Raw genomic sequence first — 20,320 nt, forward strand, 5'->3', positions numbered from 1 at the left:
TCTCCCACAAGGGCATACTTTTATCAGTTTTTGGTGGGGAAATGGAAATCACGTTCCCTCCTGTTTCTTTGTGTGCAATCTGCTTGAAAACTCTTTGCATTTCTCCTCTGTTGCTGAATGGAATTAAATATGGGTGTCTGATCCTGGCATCCAATGAAATGTGAGCATGTTCAAGGGGCTGTGGTTTAACGTAGTTAAACCAATGCAAACAGGAACTGAGTTCGGATATTCATTGAGACCTTTTGCAAGGGCCATAGGATGTATTGGTGAGCACCTTGGCACCTCCCTGGCACCACATTTGTGACCCCTGCCATAACACAAACTGTTTTGGAAACCCCTTTCCATTTCAAAAGCAGTTTGCAGTGCAGTGAAGTTTTATTGTTTAATGAAAACAAGACTAGGGCTGTGATCCCATGCATATGGGAGTCAGACACATTGAACTCAGTGGACCTTACTGTAAACATGCTTAAAATGGTGCTGAAAGATCCTCTTGGCCTCATAGAACTAACTCTATAGTTTTTTGTACCTTGATTATTAGGTATACTTGTTTTTTTAAAAAAAAAACAGGCTTATTATTATTCATCTTTGAAATTTGTTGTTCATCAGGATTAGGAATGACTCTAAAAAGTAGATTTACTTTTACTTTGTGAAATCCCAGTGGTGAAGCTTCTTCTACATTTCTCTCCTTGATCCTTCGTTCCCTGACATCAGACAATATGTGACATGTCTGTGGAAGTTCTCTCAGAAAAAGCCTTGGCAGATGCAAGAAGTAAAGTTCTTATCTCAGTACCCAGGGAAGTTATGCAAGTTAAGCTGATGGCACTGAGATGAGGAAAAAACACCCTGGAGAAATGAATCATTGATAGAAGATCCTAAATATTAATAAGATACAAGAGGATGCTTCATTCAACTTTGCACTTAGCCCAAATGCCTGGATAGACTTGCTCGCTCGCCTGCTGGATCAACTATTCTAAGCCATGCAAAGATACCTTAGGCGTGCCGAACAAATGCCAGGTCTTTCTGACTGCTGAATGGATTATTTATTCAAATCTCAAATGCAGCAGAAACTCTTTAGCCTAAACAAGGTTTTAAATCAAAATTTCAGTTCTGAATATACTGTCCTTCTGAGGCCCACTAAAGAAAGGGGCCTCTATGAGAAAGGGGGGGGGGTATTAGAAAATTGCAAAGCATCTTCAAATGCATCTAGGTTAGATTGCACTAATGCGTTATATACCTGGGGCTGCCTTTGAAGACAGCTCGGAAACTACAGCTGGTAAAGAATGCAGCAGCCAGATTATTGATTATTGACCAGAAGATCTGAACATATTACATATTTGTGTCATATGAGCACAAGGCATCAGCCTTAGTTTCCAGTTTCCCAGCTTTTGGGAACTTGGGCCAATATGAGTTAGTCTTAAATCTGATATTCAACTGGCCATCTTTTAAATAATAATTACAGAAGGTTCTAGAAGGTTCTTTCTGATTGGACAGGTGCATCCCTAAAGATTAAGAATTAGAATTTTTTCTGAGCTAAGGTTATGCACGGCACACTCATTCTTGTAGTTAAAACATATATAAGTCAATATTGTTCATGGCACTGATTTCCTTTCGAGTATGAATCCATATAAAAAAATGGCAGAGAAAGTTCCTTTTCTCAGAACTTCTCCCCACTCCACCATCTTCTTATATCAGTATGCATCTGTTGCAGCAACCCACATTTTGAAAAAAATTAATGAGAAAAGCAAAGTGGGTTCCCCCCCTCCCCCCAGTCTGAGAAGCTTCCACTGGAAATCCCCCAAGGACACAGAACAGCGAGGAGATAGGCCCCGGCTTTAATTGTTGTATTAAAATTCTTCCAAGCTAGTACACAAGCATTAAAAAGGCAAGCTAATTAAAATGCCAACACGGTGCCTTTCATAGCCTGTGAAGTTCTTATTATGTGCTTTTCTTATTGCTACCGTAACTTCAGCTAGACCCAAAAGCCTCCCTAAAAGTCTCTGCTTATATAAAAAAGTAGAATTGTGGCAGTTTTCTCCCTCTCTTGCATTACTAGAAACTGAGGTCATGCAAGTGAAGCTGAATGCTCTTAAGATTCAGGGCAGACAAAAAAAAATAACACAGCAGCACATCATTAAAACACTAGAATATGCTGCTTCAAGGCCTAGTGATCACCACCAACTTAAGATGGCTGAGGGAAAAGGAAACTAGCCATGGCCATCAGTCATGAGATCACCTCTATCATCAGTGGCAGTGTGCTTCTTAATCTGTATCTGGGGAACATAAACAAGACAGTGGTATAATGCTCATGTCCAACTTGTAGACTGCCTATTAACACCTGGTTGACCACTGTGGGAACAGAATGGTGGACTAGATGGGTCTCTGGGTCAGGATCTAGTGAGGTTCTTCTTGTCCTTGAACCCTTTGCTTCTCCTATACACACGAATGGCTCCCATTAGTCTCTGCAGCATAAAGAGGCTGCAATGTCTGATATCACTGCAATGGAAACCACAGCAGCCACTTCCTTCCACTAGGTCACTGTAGGGGGAGAGTTCACATCTCCTATATGGAAGCAAATGACACTAATCTGTGGGGGGAAGTAGAGGAAGTGCAGGAGAGGACATCTTAAGGTAGGGGGGAAATCCTGCCCCCATCCCATGGTTATCCCAGTACTGGAAGGCAGATTTTGCCCTCTCTTCAATAGTACCCTTGGTTTGATTCCGCTACTGAATGGACGTTCTTCATGTTCCCCCCCTCCAAAAAAAGTGCTTTTTTATCTTCACCTCAGCACTTGAGAGTGCTGCAAATTTATACTAGGCCTATTTGCCTTTGAGTGTCTTGTCTCATCCTGATGTGCCTGTTTCTTCGCACAAAATGACTGAGCACTTCTTAATAAGGATTCTTTTAATCGTGTGGCACCTTTGCGTTCGTATTGCAAAACCCAGTCTAATTCCATCAAACTCCTGCCTCAGAGAGCGACGTGTTTTAATATTAGTAGGAACCAATATGGGCCTGACTATGGCAACCACACTAGCAAATTGCCACCGTGAGGGACAATTAAGAGGATTTGCATGAACAGAAAGCAGAAGAAATACAGCAAAAGACAGGTCACTGTTAACTTCTTAAGGACTGCGAGAGCCTGTTCCATTTTTAATTAATGACACTGAGACTTAACAAAGATTTGCTTGAAGAGTGTTTGTCTGGAATGCCATTATTTTAGGAGCATCGTTTCATTATTTAGTGCCCATGCAGCAATTCCTCCTGTTAAAGATTCAGACCGGGCTCAATAATATAGAAAGTGCATGGTCTGGAGTACAAAGAGACCCCAGGTGATACAGTGGTTAAAATGTCTAAATAGGATGAGGGAGGCCCGAGTTCAAATCCCCATACAGCAATGACCCTATTTGGTTGGATGACCTTGGACCTGTCCTCCTCTCTCAGCCTATCCAACCTCTCAAGTGTTGTTGTGAAGATAAAATGGAAGGAAAAGAACTGTGTATGCAAAAATATTTTGCAGCAAGTTGTTCCCCCCGTTTACCTGTGGGTGGGTGTGGGTGTGCTCTGTCCTGGCACTCCCCATTGCTGGAATGGAGTAGAGTTTTGATGTTGAATATTTGTTCAGTGGCCCAAGGCAAGAGCAATTCAGCACCAACTTCCCAGTTGAAACACTTTTTTTGCAGAAATATTAAGAGCTACCTGGTTTATATCTTTGGACTGAAGGATGGACTTGACAGAACCCCCAGAGCTCTTTGGAGAATGGTGAGTTAACAATGTTAACAAATAAACAAACTAGATCTAACTTTTACGTGTCCACTCTAATCCGTGAGTGAAAGAGTAGACAGTCCACATTCAGATCTCTGATCCTAAGGAAGACTAAAGCCCTTACTCCCACCTCCAAAGCTTCTCACATTGTTCAATCAGACTGCATTAAATTAAGAAAAAATGCCTAAGAGTCCACAGCGTGCTCCCATTGCAGAAATTTGGGGTGTATTTGTGGTATTTTAGAAATCTGTGAAATTGGACACAGCAGTAAAGAAGTATATGATGTTTATTGGCACTTCCAGATTTTGACTGTGGGTAGAGCAAAGACATGTTCCTAGCCGTGTAAAAGGTTCACTCAAAACAATCAAGGCTGCTTTTCAACATTCTCCATCCTCAACACTTATTGTTTGCTTAATGGTCACACCCAGGAGCCCACACCCTCAGAGCTGGGGGGAAACAAAAACCCAAGTGGCTACCATTGCATTATACTGCATGCTTAAACACTGCAGGTGTCCAAAACGATTTTCATCACAAGAAGCAACTTACAGACGCTGCAAGTCGGGGTTGGTTTGTAGAAGAAGGGACCGTTCCCCATCACTTATTGCTCAATGACACACAACCGCATCCATTGAAAAATAATTTTGCTCAAGGTAAGCCAGGACTATCTGGACATTCTCTTCTGTGGCAGCAAATCTTTGTGCATTTACCTGGAAGTAAGACCCACTGAGCACAGTGGAACTTTCTTCAGAGTAGACATGCACAGGACTGAGCTGGGGGGGGGGGGGCACTTCACAGCAGCCAAGAGATAACACGATGCTGCAGTCACTGTGTACATGTGAACTTGCTCCGAGCTGCATTTCTGAGAGGTGCAAAATGCAGAAAAGCAAGGCTTTGGAAGTTTTCAGTACAGGGTCCTTGGGAACACCTGTTCTCAGGCCCCTACAGGAGACCCGTTTTACTACGCATCTCCACCTGATGCATAGCCCTGTTCTCTGCAGCGCTTTGGCAGGACATCGCAACCAGTAACTTGCATCACGTTGCACACTTCCCAGGTAGTTTTCAGTCAGCTGCACAAGCTTGGCGGTTGCATAAACAATAGAATCCAGTGATTCAGCAAGTTTTCAGTGACCTCCTGTTCTTCTCCACTGACCTATCTTCTCCGTAAGATACAGACTCCATAGCTCCCACTTTATTTTTGCTCATTATCAAGAAAATAATAATAAAAGAATCATGAGGAAAGAAATCCCCTCCCCACCCCAAAAAAAATCCACTCCCACCCAGCCCCAGCACCAAGTTCTCTCCTGATCGATATGAAAAGGTTTTCACATTCCCCCCACTTCACTCTCCCTCCCCAGGCATGGTATATTATTGTAAAGCCGAACCAATACTGCACTTGCAATTGTGAAAAGGAATGACTTTCTCGCAGAAACGCACATAGACACACAAAGAGGATGTGCGCTGCTGTTAGTGCATCTTGGAGATGGGCTCCGTTTCCCTAATGAGCCACCGGAGAGCTTCTTGCCGTCCTTGTCGCTCGAGCTCTGCCCCGACCACCTCTCGGCATTTTCTGTGGTACTCGTTCACCCAGTCGCACTAAAAAGAAAGGAGAGCACCTTGATCTTCAGCCACTGTGAATGCTACTTGCAAGGGGGAAAGGGACTATATATGTCTAAAAAGCTCAAATAGTTGAAGTGAGAAGAGCAGCCCTTTGTGTACTGATGTCTATGGGGAAGTGCAGCTGAATACAATAGTCCCTTGTGCATTACTTTTGGAGGGTTGGAGGTCAACGGCAATTGTGAGGGCAAGCTGAACCCGCAACAAAATGCTGCAGCGTGGAAGGTTCAGTGTTCCAGGCAGCTAGCCATGCCCTCTACCATGATGCGCAGAGAAAAGCTGGGCAGGAAGAGTACCAGCAAGCATGTTTCTGTTTTGTCTTTAAATTTCAGCTCTTGATTTCATGGCAAGTATAAGATACATATGAATGCATCACTACAGAACAACCTCAATGGCAAAATGCCCCGGAATTTCACTCAGTTTCTGAAATATTTGCAAATCTGGGAGTTCCTCTCCCCACCTTCTATCCCCAAAATAACCACGGTGCCACTTGTATTATCATCCTGTCAAGTTTGGCAATAGACCACGACAGGTTTGGCTGTAAAAACTAAGACAGCTAAGTACTAAGATGGCGGTTTTCATCAAGACCTGGTCTGTCTGGAAATGAGGGGGAAGAAAACCAAGCATTTCAAGTCCTCACAGTAAAAGTCTCAAGTTGTACAACACAGTTATTATTTTCCTTACCTCTTTTGGAGTTAGCAAATCAACGTCTATCATTTTGGTTTGAATGGGAACCAGGGTCAAAGGCTCAAACGTCAAACTCCCTCTGTTGCTGAAGTTATACTACGGAGATAAAATATCCTAGTCATTGGAGAAAGCTTCTAGCTGAGTAAAAGTGCCCCTCTCACCATCACAGATTTCCCATAATGCAGCCTTCCCCATTCTGGTGTCCTCCAACTCTCATGAGATGACAGAAAACTGGAGAACGGTGGCATATTCTGAGAGAGTATATTCTGAGGGTATATTCTGAGAGAGTATATTCTGAGGGTATATTCTGAGAGAGTTCAACTAAGCAAATCCAGACATGTCATCCATCCCTCTGGAGAACTGTCCCTGGTGCATAAAACTGAATTTAGATTTGTTCACACCACCTTTATAAAAATGTTTTCAGTCAAGTAACCTAATGCATGTCTAAAGTCTGTTTTGGGGGCATGATCCGGCCCACCGGTTGGTTTAATCTGGCCCCTGTGGCAGTTTATTTCCTGGGTAAAATCCTTAAAAAAACCTCAACAACTTCAATCCTAAAAAAAGGTTGGTCCTTTGGTTGGCCCTCTCAGCCCTTCAGTTCATCAAATCTGGCCCTCTTTGAAAAAAGTTTGAACACCACTGAAGGTCCTAATGTGAAGGTTGGCCATCTTGTGCCAAATACCATGTTTCAACCCAATGTTCTCCTACGTTTCTCATTCCTACATAAAAACTCCCTTTCATCAGCAACTAAGAAAGTTAATAGAAGATTAAGGATACTTTCCAAAGTTATGTTTCAGCTTCCAGGACGGCAGAAACAACCAAGCAGTGCAAAGATGGAAAAGCTGTGGCTTTGAAATCATTGGTGGGGAACCTGTAGCCCTTGAGATGCAGGAGGACTCCAACTGCCATCAGCCCAGCCAGCATGGCCAGTTGTAAAGGACGATGGACCATGATGGCCAATGACATTTGGAAGGCAGGTTCACTCCCCATTGGAAAGACATTGTGCTCACAAGTCACAGTAAGGAGGCATCGCTCCTCTCAGACATGCAAAGGAACTTCTCACCTTGGTTTTAACAGGAACGACAATGACAACGTTTTCTATTCGGATCCCAAAAGCATCAGCCTCATAATAACCAGGCTCTGCAGAGACAAAGTTAGCCAGGAACACTGTTAGAAAAATTTTCCCCAAAGGGCAAACCCCCTAACAACCTTGGGAGTAAGGCCCAGCTTTTCTGTTCAAGCAACCTGAAGATTCCATATCACACCCAAAGACAAATATACACCTTTCGTAGAGAAAGGCAGTAAAGGCTTCTTCTATGGCTTGGTCACAGAGGCTGCATTGGTGAGGCAGCACTTGGGGGTGAAAATACCAGCACCATAATAAAGGAAACCAGGATGGATGATTTTTTTATACAGGAGCAGAACCAAAGCCATTGAACAGCAATATTGCCTGAAAACCCCACAAAATTCACATGGCAGACAAGAGATAATGTGCACCAAATCTTCTGAATGCTTGTGCCAGTAAAATCAGACCTTAATGCATACATCCTGGGCTGACAAACTGCTGCCATAACAGCTAAGGGACAACCCTGCCTCAAATCTCACTCACTGCTAGGTGAGCTCAGGCACCATTTCTCAGGCTCTCATCTATAAAATGATGCAAGAGTAGTTCAGAGCAGCAGCTTCCTGGAGATGGAGTTACTTTACTTTACTTTATTTTATTATGCTTTTTATTAACTTTTTATTACAACACATAAAAACATGATACTTAAGAAACAAACTAAAAATAAAACACAAAACAAATGACAAACAAATAACCATAAATCTGAAAGCTCTTACACACGGACTTATGTTACCCTATTTTCAATTTTCAATTGTTATTCTATTCTAATAGACTTCCTTCCTCCTCAAAGCGGGTCTAATTTCTTGTTTGTTTAACTGTTTCTTTCTCATTTCATCATGGAGTTACTGGTGCTTACCAGGAGGGGGGTGGCTAGGAGGTGTTAAAAGCCTGTTTGATGCCCCACTGGGCAAGCTGCTCCTGATATGATGATAATACTGAGCTACCATACAGGAATGTAAGGGTTATTGAGATCAATGCATGCAAACCGGTAGCTCAGTCAGTACAGCATGAGACTCTTGATCTGAGGGACATGAGTTTGAGCCCCATGTTGGGCAAATAATTCCTGCATTGCAAGAGGTTGGGCCACATGCATCTTTTGGTCCCTTCCAACTCTACAATTCTATGAGTCCGTGATTCAAATATATTTGGACACTTGCAAGCACTATATAAATGCTATGTATTAATATAATCATTGTTGATATTTAAGGACTGGAGAGGTGCCACCCTCCCATTCTTTCCCAGAAACAACAACCTAGAGAGCCAAGAGGATCACGTGAAATTCTTATATTAAAAGCCAAAGAGGCAGAAGACACTAGTTCATGTAACAAGAGTCATGAGTCAATGGGAACAAATTAATTACCATCAGAAACAATCATCCCGGCTTCCAGAGGTTCATCTGCAAAGGTTTTGTAGCTAATGCCACATGGACCTTCATGGACATTTAGGAAAGCCCCAACTCCATGTCCTGTGCCATGCAGGTAATCTAAGCCTTGGTCCCACAGTGCAGAGCGTGCAAAGGAGTCCAGGAGGTGACCTACAAGACACAAAAGGAAGTTGCAGGTCCACAATATATTAACAAGCTGAGCAGAAAGCAAGCAGCCTTATTTCTGACAGTCATATCCTGAACTTGCAGGTTGAAAAAGATGTGCATACAATTTTATACTGTCCTTTATATACTATGATTTTTTTAAAAAAAAAAACCACCTTTGGAAACAGGATTTAAGCATGACCATAATATTATCCAAACAATTGGTTTCCCACTCACCCAGAACAAAAACTAATTCATACAACAAATTTCCCCATAAATCTATATGCATATATAGTGGATGCTAGTCATCAGAGAGTTCAGTTGGATACTTTATAAAGGGATGCCGTATTTCAGCAAAATCATCTGTATCAGTCGCATCATTGGGGCATGTACTCTCTTAGTTAGTTTCTCGGATAAAGCAATTGACCATTGTGTGATGTGTAGATAATCGTGTCCTTTCCTTCTGTGTACTATGCTGAGGGAACAATGCAGATACCCCTTTTATCTGCATAATTTATTCATTTTTTTTAAGGGATAATGTTGTGTCTTGCCTGAGAGATTCAGAATTGTAAATTGAGGGGAAAGAGGCCATAGCTCAGGGCTTGAGTATTGACATTGTGTCCCAAGGCCACCCCCACCCCCCATATCCTCAGGCGGGGCTGAGAGAAAATTCTGCCTGGAATCCTAGACAGCTGCCAGCCAGTCAGTGCAGACAGTACTGAACTGAATGGACCAATGGTCTGACTCCATAGAAAGAAGATGGCTTCCTATGTTCCTAAGTTTCTTAACACTCTTTCATTCAGGTTCCATATAATTTTATTCAGGCTTAAATTTCAGGTTTCAATTTTATTTTACTTAACATGTTAAAACAGGAACCCCATTTTTAAAGGGGAATTGTTGTGATTTGCTAGGGAAATATTCAATTTTAGTTTTAAGTTTCTTTAGATTGTATATATACTTTATCTGGGTCCGTGGCAATTCTATTCATCCTAAGTTACTTTTATACAGGGATGTAGTTCCACATCGTTAAACCCTTCCCTCATGAAGGCCTGATGACTAGATAACAGAGAAAATGCAAATCTGATTCCGAGTGCCACTGCAGCTGAGGAAGAGGAAAAGGAAACTGACCAACCTTTGGTCCCATTGGGGAATATGGCTGCGCTGACAGCTATGTGACCCTTCAGCACATAGGTAAAACACTCCTGGAAGGAAAGGGAAGACGATGAACAAAACAGAAGGCATTGGAAGGCCTGGCCCACGAGTCACTTGCAACCTAGAACAAGTGCATAAAGAATTCTGGACTGGGGTCTGCCAATATATTTGAAGCAGCAGCTCAGTTTGATAGTAAAAGCGACCAGTGTATATCTCATCTCCCTAAGATGTGTATGTGTACAGGGAGGGAGGGGTGAAATAAAGGGCAATTTCTAGCAGTGGTCAGAGCTTAGATGTTCAGCTTACATATGGACTACACCCCAGGTGTTTTAATTGGGTCTTGTACACATTGGCATCCAGAACGTCTGCCCCACCCCACCCGCTTTGGAGAAAACGCTGCTTCTATAAATATTCAGGTGGTTTTGATTATGAAAAAATAATGCCACAAAACTGAATATCCAAAAGGTTCCCAATTGCTAGATACAAAGGGGGGGGGGGAGGGATGAAACCAGGACCCATAAAGAGGGAGAGTTGCTGCAGGTGCCCAGGGACAATAAGGCCACCCTTGACTTTCGGGGGGGGGGGGTTGGTGTCAAGCAGAGCTACTTGATCATCTCACGGTCCTTGTAGTAAGTGAAATCTGCACACAAACAAACCTACAGTGCTTATTGTATCTAAAATTGCCTAAGGCAACCTGTTTGGGGAGAATCAACGATGAAACCCGAATTCTTGCATACCTTTTCATAAGCTGTTGGGGTGCCAAAATGCATTGTCCTTGTCACATCTGTAGTTCCATCCCTTCCAAAAAGAGAAAGAGAAAAACATATTCTAACTATCGAAAGAGAAAGGTGGAGGCATAGGCTGTTGCGTTATACCGAATCTGAGCATTGGTCCATCTAGTTCAGTGATGTCTACCCTGACTGGCAACAACTCCCGAGGGTTTCAGGCAGGGGTCTCTCGCTGTCTTGCCTGGATATCCTGGGGACGGAAGCTGGGATCTTCAGCAGGCAAAGCAGATGCTCTGACACTGAGCTATGGCACTTCCCGGAAAAGTCAAGAATATACTTTAAGCTATAGCCAGCCTAGTGCAAAATTTTGTGAGCTTCTTCCAAGTGTTCTGCAGTGGGTAAGGCTCAGCTATAACAAGAATGGCCATTACTGGTCTTGCTGAGTCGCATCGAAATAGGCTATGAAACAGGTCAAGATTTCCTCATGGAAACGCCAGGAGACCATTGCCCACCAATCAGCTCACACAGAAAGATATTCTGTGGGCCTTGTCCTTCTTACTGGAATCTAAAGTGCAGAAATAGCAATCAACGGGCAGAAGTTCACTGGGCAGGGGAAGGACAAGGTATGCCTACAGAGGGTGGAATAACAAGACGGGTAATTGGTCGTGGCAGCTGTGACCTTCCAAACCTGCTAGCAAGAGATTTCCCAATTAGAGAGCCCCAAAGCAGATGGTTTCTTCCGTCCTCCCGAGATAAGGTATCAGCTAGCCAATGGACATCCAGGTGTCTTCTGCCACACCTCAAAGTATAATCTATTTAGTTATGCTGTTTCTAGAAGCTGGCTCCAGCCCTATCCCAACTTTTCTCTAGTTAATGCATGCTCAAGTAAGCTTTCACAGACTGCAAGGCCACTGGAGAGATGTCAAGCGGAATCTGTAACTGTAGCTCAGAGGAAATGAACTCTCTTCCAACAAATCTATTCTGTTATCCCTCCAGCTATCCCGGCGCTGGTGTCCGTTGGTTCCTCCTGCTCTCTGCTTATGGAACATTCCAATCTGGATAACCATCTGCATTGTTGTCTCTGCACAGGGCAAGCTGTTCGGAAAGCTGAGGGACAAAGGATTTGGCTCCAGCACAAGAGATTGTACTAAACGACCTCTGCTCCCTCCCCCCTCCCCCCGGCTAGCTCTGCCAGCGTACAAACTGAAGTCACTGGATGCAACTCAAGGCTCTGAGATGCTGTGTTTCATAAATGATACATAATTTGGTACTGTGGGGCATGTTTCAGAGGATGAGAAAAGCAGGACACACTTCCTTACATCAAACCAACAAAAACAGGGGAAATAAACCCTGCCAAACCAGTAAAAATCAGGGCAAAATGTGCATCCTGCAGCTCTGTGCGTGAAGCACGAAGGAACAAAAATCAACCTTCCAAGGACAGCACTAGGGAAAGTGAGTTGGAGAACATGTGAGCAGCGCTTGGGGAAGTATTCAAAGCCAGTCAAGCAGGATTTCTATTGATCCATGGGGGTTGGAAGCTATCAGGACCCCTGCATAACTCCTCTACCCTGTCCAGAGGGGTGAGCAAATATTTCAAGTTCTCCAGAACCTCTTCTGCAGGCTGGGTGTTAAGCGACACTTTAAAAAAAATGGGGAAGAAAAGAAAAAGGCAGGTACAGTGGAAAATCCTTAAGAGTCTGAAAGAGTTCAGAAACTGCAATGCACACTTAATTTCATTAGACTGTCCTGGTGCAAAGTAGGTTTTCAAGTTCATCAAGAAATTCTATCTAATGGGTTGGGATCACTGACTAAGGAAGCCTCCTTCATCTCTATGGTCCTACAGGTCATGGAGCTTTGCTCAAGCATCTAATTTAACTATATGTACCGTGCTGAAAAAAAGTCAAGGGATCTGTATCTCTCTGAGAATTCCCAAATTATCCATACTTTTGAAAATAAAGAGCACAATCCATTCATAACTTCTCTTCCACAACCTCTGTTGACATTAACAGGACTTAATCAGGACCCTGAGAACTTCCCCCGGGGGAGGCAGGATTTGTGCAAAGTCTCTCTCCAGGCACTCTGCCCTAGCACATGACTTTAAAAACTCTCGAGTTAACTTTGCAACATCAGCCAGTTCAGCCCTGCTGTCCCACAGCCTAGGGAATGTCATGGATGCATAACTCATTATATTCAAGTGACTGCTTCACAATGTGGCACCGAGGAAGTCGATAATTAGGCTGCCTGAGAAGAAGGCTCTCATTGTACAAGTTTTATCCACACAGTTCCCATTCAGGGGGCCATTAAAATTTCAAAAAAACAAAAATGCCAAGCCTCTAAAGCCAGGAAGGGAAAACCTGTGACCCTTCAGGTGCTATGGGACTCCAGTTCCCATCAGCCGGCATGGCCAATGGTCAAGGATAATGGGAGTTGTAGTCCAACAACATCTCGAGGGCCACAAGCTCCCCATCCCAGTTCTAAAGAAGCAATTTCCATCCACAGATCAGCTCCGCTCCATTCCTTGCTGAACAAAATAGTTTTCATCTTAATGCTGCTGTGGCTAAGAAATTATGCGTTTCTGTAAGTCCCCAGCTTTTGAATCTCACCTCTGCAAGCACACTAGGTTGCCTGAAGCAAGCCACTCACTCTAAGCTTAAATAAAAAATGATACTGAATGTGAAATAGCACTATTTCAAAGCAAAAAGCAACTGCACAGCCCCCAACTTGCCAGAATAATATTGCTATGACTCATATTTTCTCCATGGTGTTTATCTTAAACAAGTATAGTATAAGGCTGTGTCTTTTTCCATACCAAATCTATATCTGAGGTGGGATTTGATTTAGTGTAAGTTCACCAAAGTGAAGTAGCCTATAAGCTTCATTTACCTGTACTGAGCCCCAGAATCCAGGAGGTAGATTTCATTCATGGATAAAGTCCTATTTGTCTCAGGTGTAGGCCTATTCAAGAAAAGAAAAATGATTTGTCTCACCTTTTCATTGAAACCAGCGAGTGAAAACAGACTGAATTACAAGTTCTTCCTTCAATTATACAATTAAATTTTGAATTCTGGGCCGAGTGTATTTGTCCTTAGTACATTTTCATGGATTGTTGGATCAAATCAGCTGCCCATTTAGGTCAGCATCATGTGTCTGAGGGCATCTTCAGCATTGTACAGCATGTGTTTACTATTCTAAATTATATAGGAGGCTGTATAGCATCACAATATTTGGTGCACATTCACAATGACGATCAGAAGGCTGGAAGAGCTTGTTATCTACACCTACTTGTTGATCACATGATTCTCTATTGAAAATTCTACAGCTGACAGGAGACAGGTCTATGAGCCACTAAGAAATATTCCAACACTTCAATTTTTTTATATAGATAAAGTAAGGTATTTGCACTTCATTCAACCACTATTTCAACTAGGGTTGTGCTAAATTCTGCAGAGTTATCAGTTTTTGCACTGAAAGCTGCACTTTGGGACAAGGTTAAATTTTTCACTTAATCAGTGGATGTCAAGATCTTTTCTTTTTTTAAAAAACCGCTTCCAGCCTCAACATCATGCAATCCCTGAGAAACTTGCAAAGAAGGACAAACGAAAATCCTCTAGTCTCTGCATTCTGCAGCAGCAAATAACCTCAGCCCTCCACCCCTCAAACTCTCTCATTAGTAACTTTGAAAAAAACAGAAAGCTAGCCAAACAGGGACAACCGATCTTCATGAAGCCAACCGCCTGAAAACAATTTGGACATCCACAGTAGATGGTTACGGAACAAGATACATTGTTCTGCTGCTTCAACCACAAACTCTCTTTATATCACTAGACAGAAAATAACACCAACTGACGTGATTCCCTGAAGTTCCGTTAATGCTCAGGTAGCATGGGGACGCGGGTGGCGCTGTGGGTTAAAGCCTCAGCGCCTAGGGCTTGCCGATCGAAAGGTCGGCGGTTCGAATCCCCGCGGTGGGGTGCGCTCCCGCTGTTCGGTCCCAGCGCCTGCCAACCTAGCAGTTCGAAAGCACTCTCGGGTGCAAGTAGATAAATAGGGACCGCTTACTAGCGGGAAGGTAAATAGCGTTTCCGTGTGCGGCTCTGGCTCGCCAGATGCAGCTTGTCACGCTGGCCACGTGACCCGGAAGTGTCTTCGGACAGCGCTGGCCCCCGGCCTCTTGAGTGAGATGGGCGCACAACCCTAGAGTCTGTCAAGACTGGCCCATACGGGCAGGGGTACCTTTACCTTTAGCATGGGGACCACACCAAGTGCAATGGGATCCTGGAGAAAAGATTTGGTCATAGAAGCCAACTTGAAGGTTAACAGTAGCGAACATTTCCTAATCTAAACTAAACAGTGATACACTAACTTGATGGTGCTCTAGGTTCTTCCAGCTATGTAGTGAAGTGTCCAGTGCAAGGACTCTGTTGCTCTTACTTACTTGTAGTGAATAATAGCACCGTTTGGGCCTGTACTTGAAATTGTAGCAAAGCTCAAATCGACAAAGTTCTCTTGCTGGCTGGAAAAAAGAGAAATTTAATGAGCAAAGGTACATTTGGAACTTCTACAGAAAGGAGACATCCTGCCTCTCAAAGGATGAGAACAAAGGTTTTCATCTTCTGCCATTGCCCTTCATTGAGATTTCATCATTCATGAGCAGCCTGGTGAGTCTTCCTGCAGTTTGTCTCGATTAACCATTTGGGCCAAAACCTGCTCAAGTTGTTCTAGCAAGACAATGAACATCAAACCTAAAGTATGGGGAAGGGCTGTAGCTCAGTGGTAGAGCATATGCTCTTCATGCAGGAGGTCCCAGGTTCAATCCCAGCATCTGCAGGTAAGGTTGGGAATGCCCTCTAAAAACTTGGAGACGCCCTGCAGTTCTGTATAGACAATATGGCGGTAGATGGACCAATGGTGTGAAGACGTGTTATAAAGATGTGTCCTATTTTACCACCCAAAAAAAGAAGGTTGGGAACTGGACTAGTGATGATCTCAAACCAGAGCTTGCTCTATACTCTCTTCTTAGTTCATCCAAAAAAGTATCAGCTGGAGTACTGAAACATACTGAGTTAGTGTACTTTCCCCACATCATGAACAGCAGACTCCCTAGCCAAGTCTGCTAATCTGGTCTTACATACAGGGTTGCCCAAAATGACATGCACAGTATTCTATGTGATGAATAAGCCTGAAGGCCAAGAACAGCACAATCTTGTTCTGAGCTTGTTTAAGACAGAGGTATGAAACCAGGCAAGACAAACAAGGAGAAGACAAGGCACCAGTTTGATCATGAAATTATGCAGGACATGGACCCTCTCTCGAAACAATTTGTGGATATCCAATCAAGCCAAATGTTGGAAGATTCAGGACAGGCAAATGAAAGTACAGTGGTACCTCGGGTTAAGAACTTAATTCGTTCCGGAGGTCCATTCTTAACCTGAAACTGTTCTTAACCTGAAGCATCACTTTAGCTAATGGGGCCTCCTGCTGCTGCTGCACTGCTGTCACACGATTTCTGTTCTCATCCTGAAGCAAAGTTCTTAACCCAAGGTACTATTTTTGGGTTAGCAGAGTCTGTAACCTGAAGCATATGTAACCTGAAGCATATGTAACCCAAGGTACCACTGTACTTCTTCATGCAGCACATAGTTAAACTCCCTCCCACAGGAGGCAGTAGCATCCACCATCTTGGATGGCTTTACAAGAAGGTTGGGCAAATTAATGAAGGATCAGTCTATCCATGGCTCCTAGCCATGATGGCTATGCTCTCCCTCCAGGAGTCAGCCACACCTGTGAATGCCAGGTGCTGAAACTTGAGGGAGAAGAGAGTGTCTTATGCTCAGGTCCTGCTTGTGGCTTTCCTCAAAGTTACCTAGCTAGTCACTGTGAGGTTGAGCCAGCAGGCTCTTCCAATGCTCTTATGCTCCTGAAGGTTTGCTCTTCTTTAAACTGCCTGCCTTGGAAGTCGGACCCCTTCTTTCCGCAGCCTCCCAATAAAACAAATGGACCCTGTTTTCCCCAAAGTCTATATAAAACTTCAGTGACTATAATGACCCAGAAACTGCCCACATCTGTCTTTCTTCTTACCTACGGAACTCCTCTGCTTTGTCTGCTGCTGTTATTTCAGTAATATTCCCTTTGGGAACCTAACAGAAAAGATGGCAGCCTGGTCAACAATGGAAACACAGCATGTTGTAGCTTTCATGGGATCTTGCCCAGTCACCCTCTCTTTCCCTTAGAGGCCACTGTTGACTCCCCATCCCTCCATGCTATCCTTGGGCATCAATATCAGGGCTCAACGACATTAGCAGTGGCTAAACCAACAGTACTTTCTCGTCAGCAGACTACAGCTATTGAATATTAGTGTTACATTGGAAAACTTAAAAGTGTGGCTAATCTTAACTATGCTATATTGAAACCAGCTTTATAGTTTGATTTCCTAAGTTGACTTCTTTCAATAAACCATGGTTAAGACTAGACACAGTTTGTTTGAGTTTGGACATTCCACTAAGCTGTGATTGGTGGCAAACAGCAGCAAAATCTTCTGATACCCTGCATGTGGCTGCACTGGAAAAGCAAAGTGAGGTGGAAGTGTTTGAATCCAATGCTCACACAGGCCCATTTACGTAGTGCTAAGCACCATAGTTTAGTGTGATATCTGAACATGGCCATTGTGAGAAAACTAATATAGCATATAAAAAAACAGAAGAGAATTTGATGCTTTCCAGTAACATTCCACTATGGCAATCTCTGCCATGATTTTTCTCCTGTACACCGTTCCTCTTTTGATCACACAAGGCAAGCAAAAACAGTCTCCAAAAGTCATCATTTCCTCTCAAGGTGGAAATATGAACAGCCCTCACAGCCCCTAAAAGTCTCAGTGGCTTTTCCGTCCCTCTAGGCAATAGTAATCAGTAGTTACCATGAGCAATACTAAAGCTTATATTCATGCAATCTTCTAGTATACAGTAACAGTCTTCTCTCAGTAAAAATCTTTAAAACTATACCTCCTTCTCCAGCCAGTTAAATAACTCACACAAGGCCACAGCATCCTTAATCTGTTAATAAAAGGAAAAGAAAAAACAAGGTAAACGGATTAATGAAACACACCTGTATGGAATAACCCACTGCAAAATTGGCCCCAAACATTTTAATGGAAGAAATATATTAGTAAAAGGTAAAGGGACCCCTGACCATTAGGTCCAGTCGCGGACAACTCTGAAGTTGCAGCGCTCATCTCGCTTTATTGGCCGAGGGAGCCGGCGTACAGCTTCCGGGTCATGTGGCCAGCATGACTAAGCCGCTTCAGGCGAACCAGAGCAGCGCACGGAAACACCGTTCACCTTCCCGCCAGAGCGGTACCTATTTATCTACTTGCACGTGACGTGCTTTCGAACTGCTAGGTTGGCAGGAGCAGGGACCGAGCAATGGGAGCTCACCCCGTTGCAGGGATTCGAACCACCAACCTTCTGATCGGCAAGTCCTAGGCTCTGTGGTTTAACCCACAGCGCCACCTGCGTCCCATTATATTATATTATATTATATTATATTATATTATATTATATTATTAGTAGGCAGTAGCAAAAAGATGACATTTCTACTTCCAAGCAGAAACTTCTGCACTTCACTCTGCAAAAACTATTGCAGAGTTCGGTAGAATTAATAATTTGCAGCTCTGAAACAGAAAAGAGCCACTAAACTGGGCAGATCACTTACGTGAGCTCTCCTCATGCCTTCTGACTCCGCTGCATTCTTCACAGCTTTTGCAATGCATATGGGAGTGTAGGGGGTGAGGTAGCGGTGAGCCTAAGACCAAAAAGAAAAAAGAAAAGATACAATTTGGCAAGGAGCCCAAACTGCCTGCTGGCCCTGGAGTTGTCTGGCCACTAAGACTAAGCTGAAGTGGGCTAGCTACATCTTCGTGTCCTTCCAAGCCTCAGGGACCAGACAGAAAGGGTGCATGCAAGCCAAGAGCATCCTTTATCATCTTCTGTCTGCATGAAAGGCAAAGTGTAGCCTTTCCTTACAAGGGACCACCAGATCATTTTGCATGCCCTTTCCTGCACCTTTTCCAGTCATTTCCCCTCGATTCTGCTCGGACAGTTCTAAGCCGTTCAGTAGATGGTCCATCTGAAGTCTACAATTCCATGGATCTACGTATTTAGATAGGATTCCTGCATTGCAGGGGGCTGGACTACATGATCTGTGAGGTCCCTCTACAATTCTATGTTTCCATGAAGCGGACACACCTCTGCATATAGTTCTCTCTGAAAAGTCTCCAGCTCTGTGCAAGCCACTTTATGAGCTGAGCAGGAAGCAGAGCGAAGTCTGGTCTCAAAGAACATTGCGGACTGTGCCAAAACACTGCCATATACATGTGACACTGAACTAAAAGTACCTTAGAATCTTCTTGCACTCTGTGTTAGGTATGTAACACAGCACAGAAAGCAAAAAGAAAAAGAAAAAGGAGAGCCCATTTCAAACAGAAGGCATGCTCCTGCAGCCCAGGGTAGCCAGTGGAGTGCCTTATACGTGTGGTTGGACTCCAACTCCCATGAGCCCCCACCACCATGGCCAATGGCCAGGGATGAGGGGAGTTGGAGTCCAACGCCATCTGAAGGCACCACAAGAGCTACCACTGCTCTAGCTAATGGAGGTTTGTATATTCATGTTCTACATACAGGTGAAGAAGAAAAATGCCTCACATGGGATAACAGTAAATCTCACGGTGCGTCTTGTCACAGCCTCCCCACAGAAAGTCGGAAGAGGCTTCTGTGTTGTCGTCCCCCAACAAAACGATGAGAACAAAACCTCTTTATTCCTCTCTACTAGAATGTTTTCCAGCCCAATCCACAAAAGTAGTTTTTTTTGCTGCATGGCCAATTTTTTCCCCCCAAAATCCCTGCCTTATTCTAATCTGACACTCTTTCAGATAAATTCTTTTAATGAGTTAGTCATTTCCTCCTGCCACAGGGGTTGTAAGCAACCCATGGAGAGCTTGGCTTGGGTTTCAAAGCCACGTTGCAGCAGAGGACAAGAGGCCTGCAACAGCCCCACACGGAAGGAAGCTTGGAAGCATCCGCCCCGAGTGGAAGTACATAGCGGCAGACCTGAGCTGGGGGGGGGCGGGTGAGAGGAATTTGCTGCCTTGCCAAAGCCTACGGACCTTGGGGATGGCCTGGGTCAGGGCATAGCTGGCTTTGTCGCTGAGCCAAACTTTCTCGTGGGGAGAAAGGGTGTCACAGATGGACTTCAGAACGGTCAGGATGGAGTCGTACGGCAGAACTTGGATGCTGAACTCAGGGTCCTGAGCAGAGTCCAGCAACAGATGCTCTCTCACGCCTGGATCGGACATGCGATCGCCATCAATGAACAACCTAGAGGAATATATTGGAGAGAGAGAGAAAAGCAGCCTGAGCCTTGCGGGACACACAATCAAATAAAGAGTGAATGACTGAACAACGTTTTGTTTATTGCATTTGCATCTCACCTTTTTGCCAAAGAGATCAAGGTGCCGCACATGGTTCTCCGCCTCCTCATTCAATCCCCACAACAATCCTGAGTGACTGGCCCAAGGTCACCCTTCATGGCCAAGTGGGGATTTGAACCCCGGTCTCCCAGGCCTTAGTCCAACACTCTAACCACTACACCACGCTGGCTGGCTCTCCAGGTCTCAGTAGCAGGGTACTGGTAATCTGGGCACAGACTTTCTTATAGGTGAAAAACATATGGTAGTGC

At 44.0% G+C, this 20,320-nt stretch overlaps 1 protein-coding gene across 1 annotated transcript in view; it reads right to left on the reverse strand.

Moving 5' to 3' along the window:
- Positions 1-4,027: 4,027 nt before the first annotated feature.
- The window catches only part of XPNPEP1 (X-prolyl aminopeptidase 1), a 35,821-nt gene continuing 19,528 nt past the window's right edge, over positions 4,028-20,320 (reverse strand). Inside the window, exons 10-21 of the mRNA XM_083441671.1 lie at positions 19,749-19,959; positions 18,299-18,388; positions 17,590-17,640; positions 16,670-16,728; positions 15,027-15,104; positions 13,475-13,546; positions 10,601-10,661; positions 9,844-9,913; positions 8,544-8,717; positions 7,124-7,200; positions 6,058-6,156; positions 4,028-5,352 (exon numbers count right to left, since the gene is read on the reverse strand). Coding sequence (XP_083297797.1) covers positions 5,224-5,352; positions 6,058-6,156; positions 7,124-7,200; positions 8,544-8,717; positions 9,844-9,913; positions 10,601-10,661; positions 13,475-13,546; positions 15,027-15,104; positions 16,670-16,728; positions 17,590-17,640; positions 18,299-18,388; positions 19,749-19,959 — 1,171 coding nt within the window. The 3' untranslated portion in view covers positions 4,028-5,223. The remainder of the gene's footprint in view (positions 5,353-6,057; positions 6,157-7,123; positions 7,201-8,543; positions 8,718-9,843; positions 9,914-10,600; positions 10,662-13,474; positions 13,547-15,026; positions 15,105-16,669; positions 16,729-17,589; positions 17,641-18,298; positions 18,389-19,748; positions 19,960-20,320) is intronic.

The sequence above is a fragment of the Podarcis tiliguerta genome (assembly GCF_965153285.1).
Source record: "Podarcis tiliguerta genome assembly, chromosome: 5".
Lineage (NCBI taxonomy): Eukaryota > Metazoa > Chordata > Lepidosauria > Squamata > Lacertidae > Podarcis > Podarcis tiliguerta.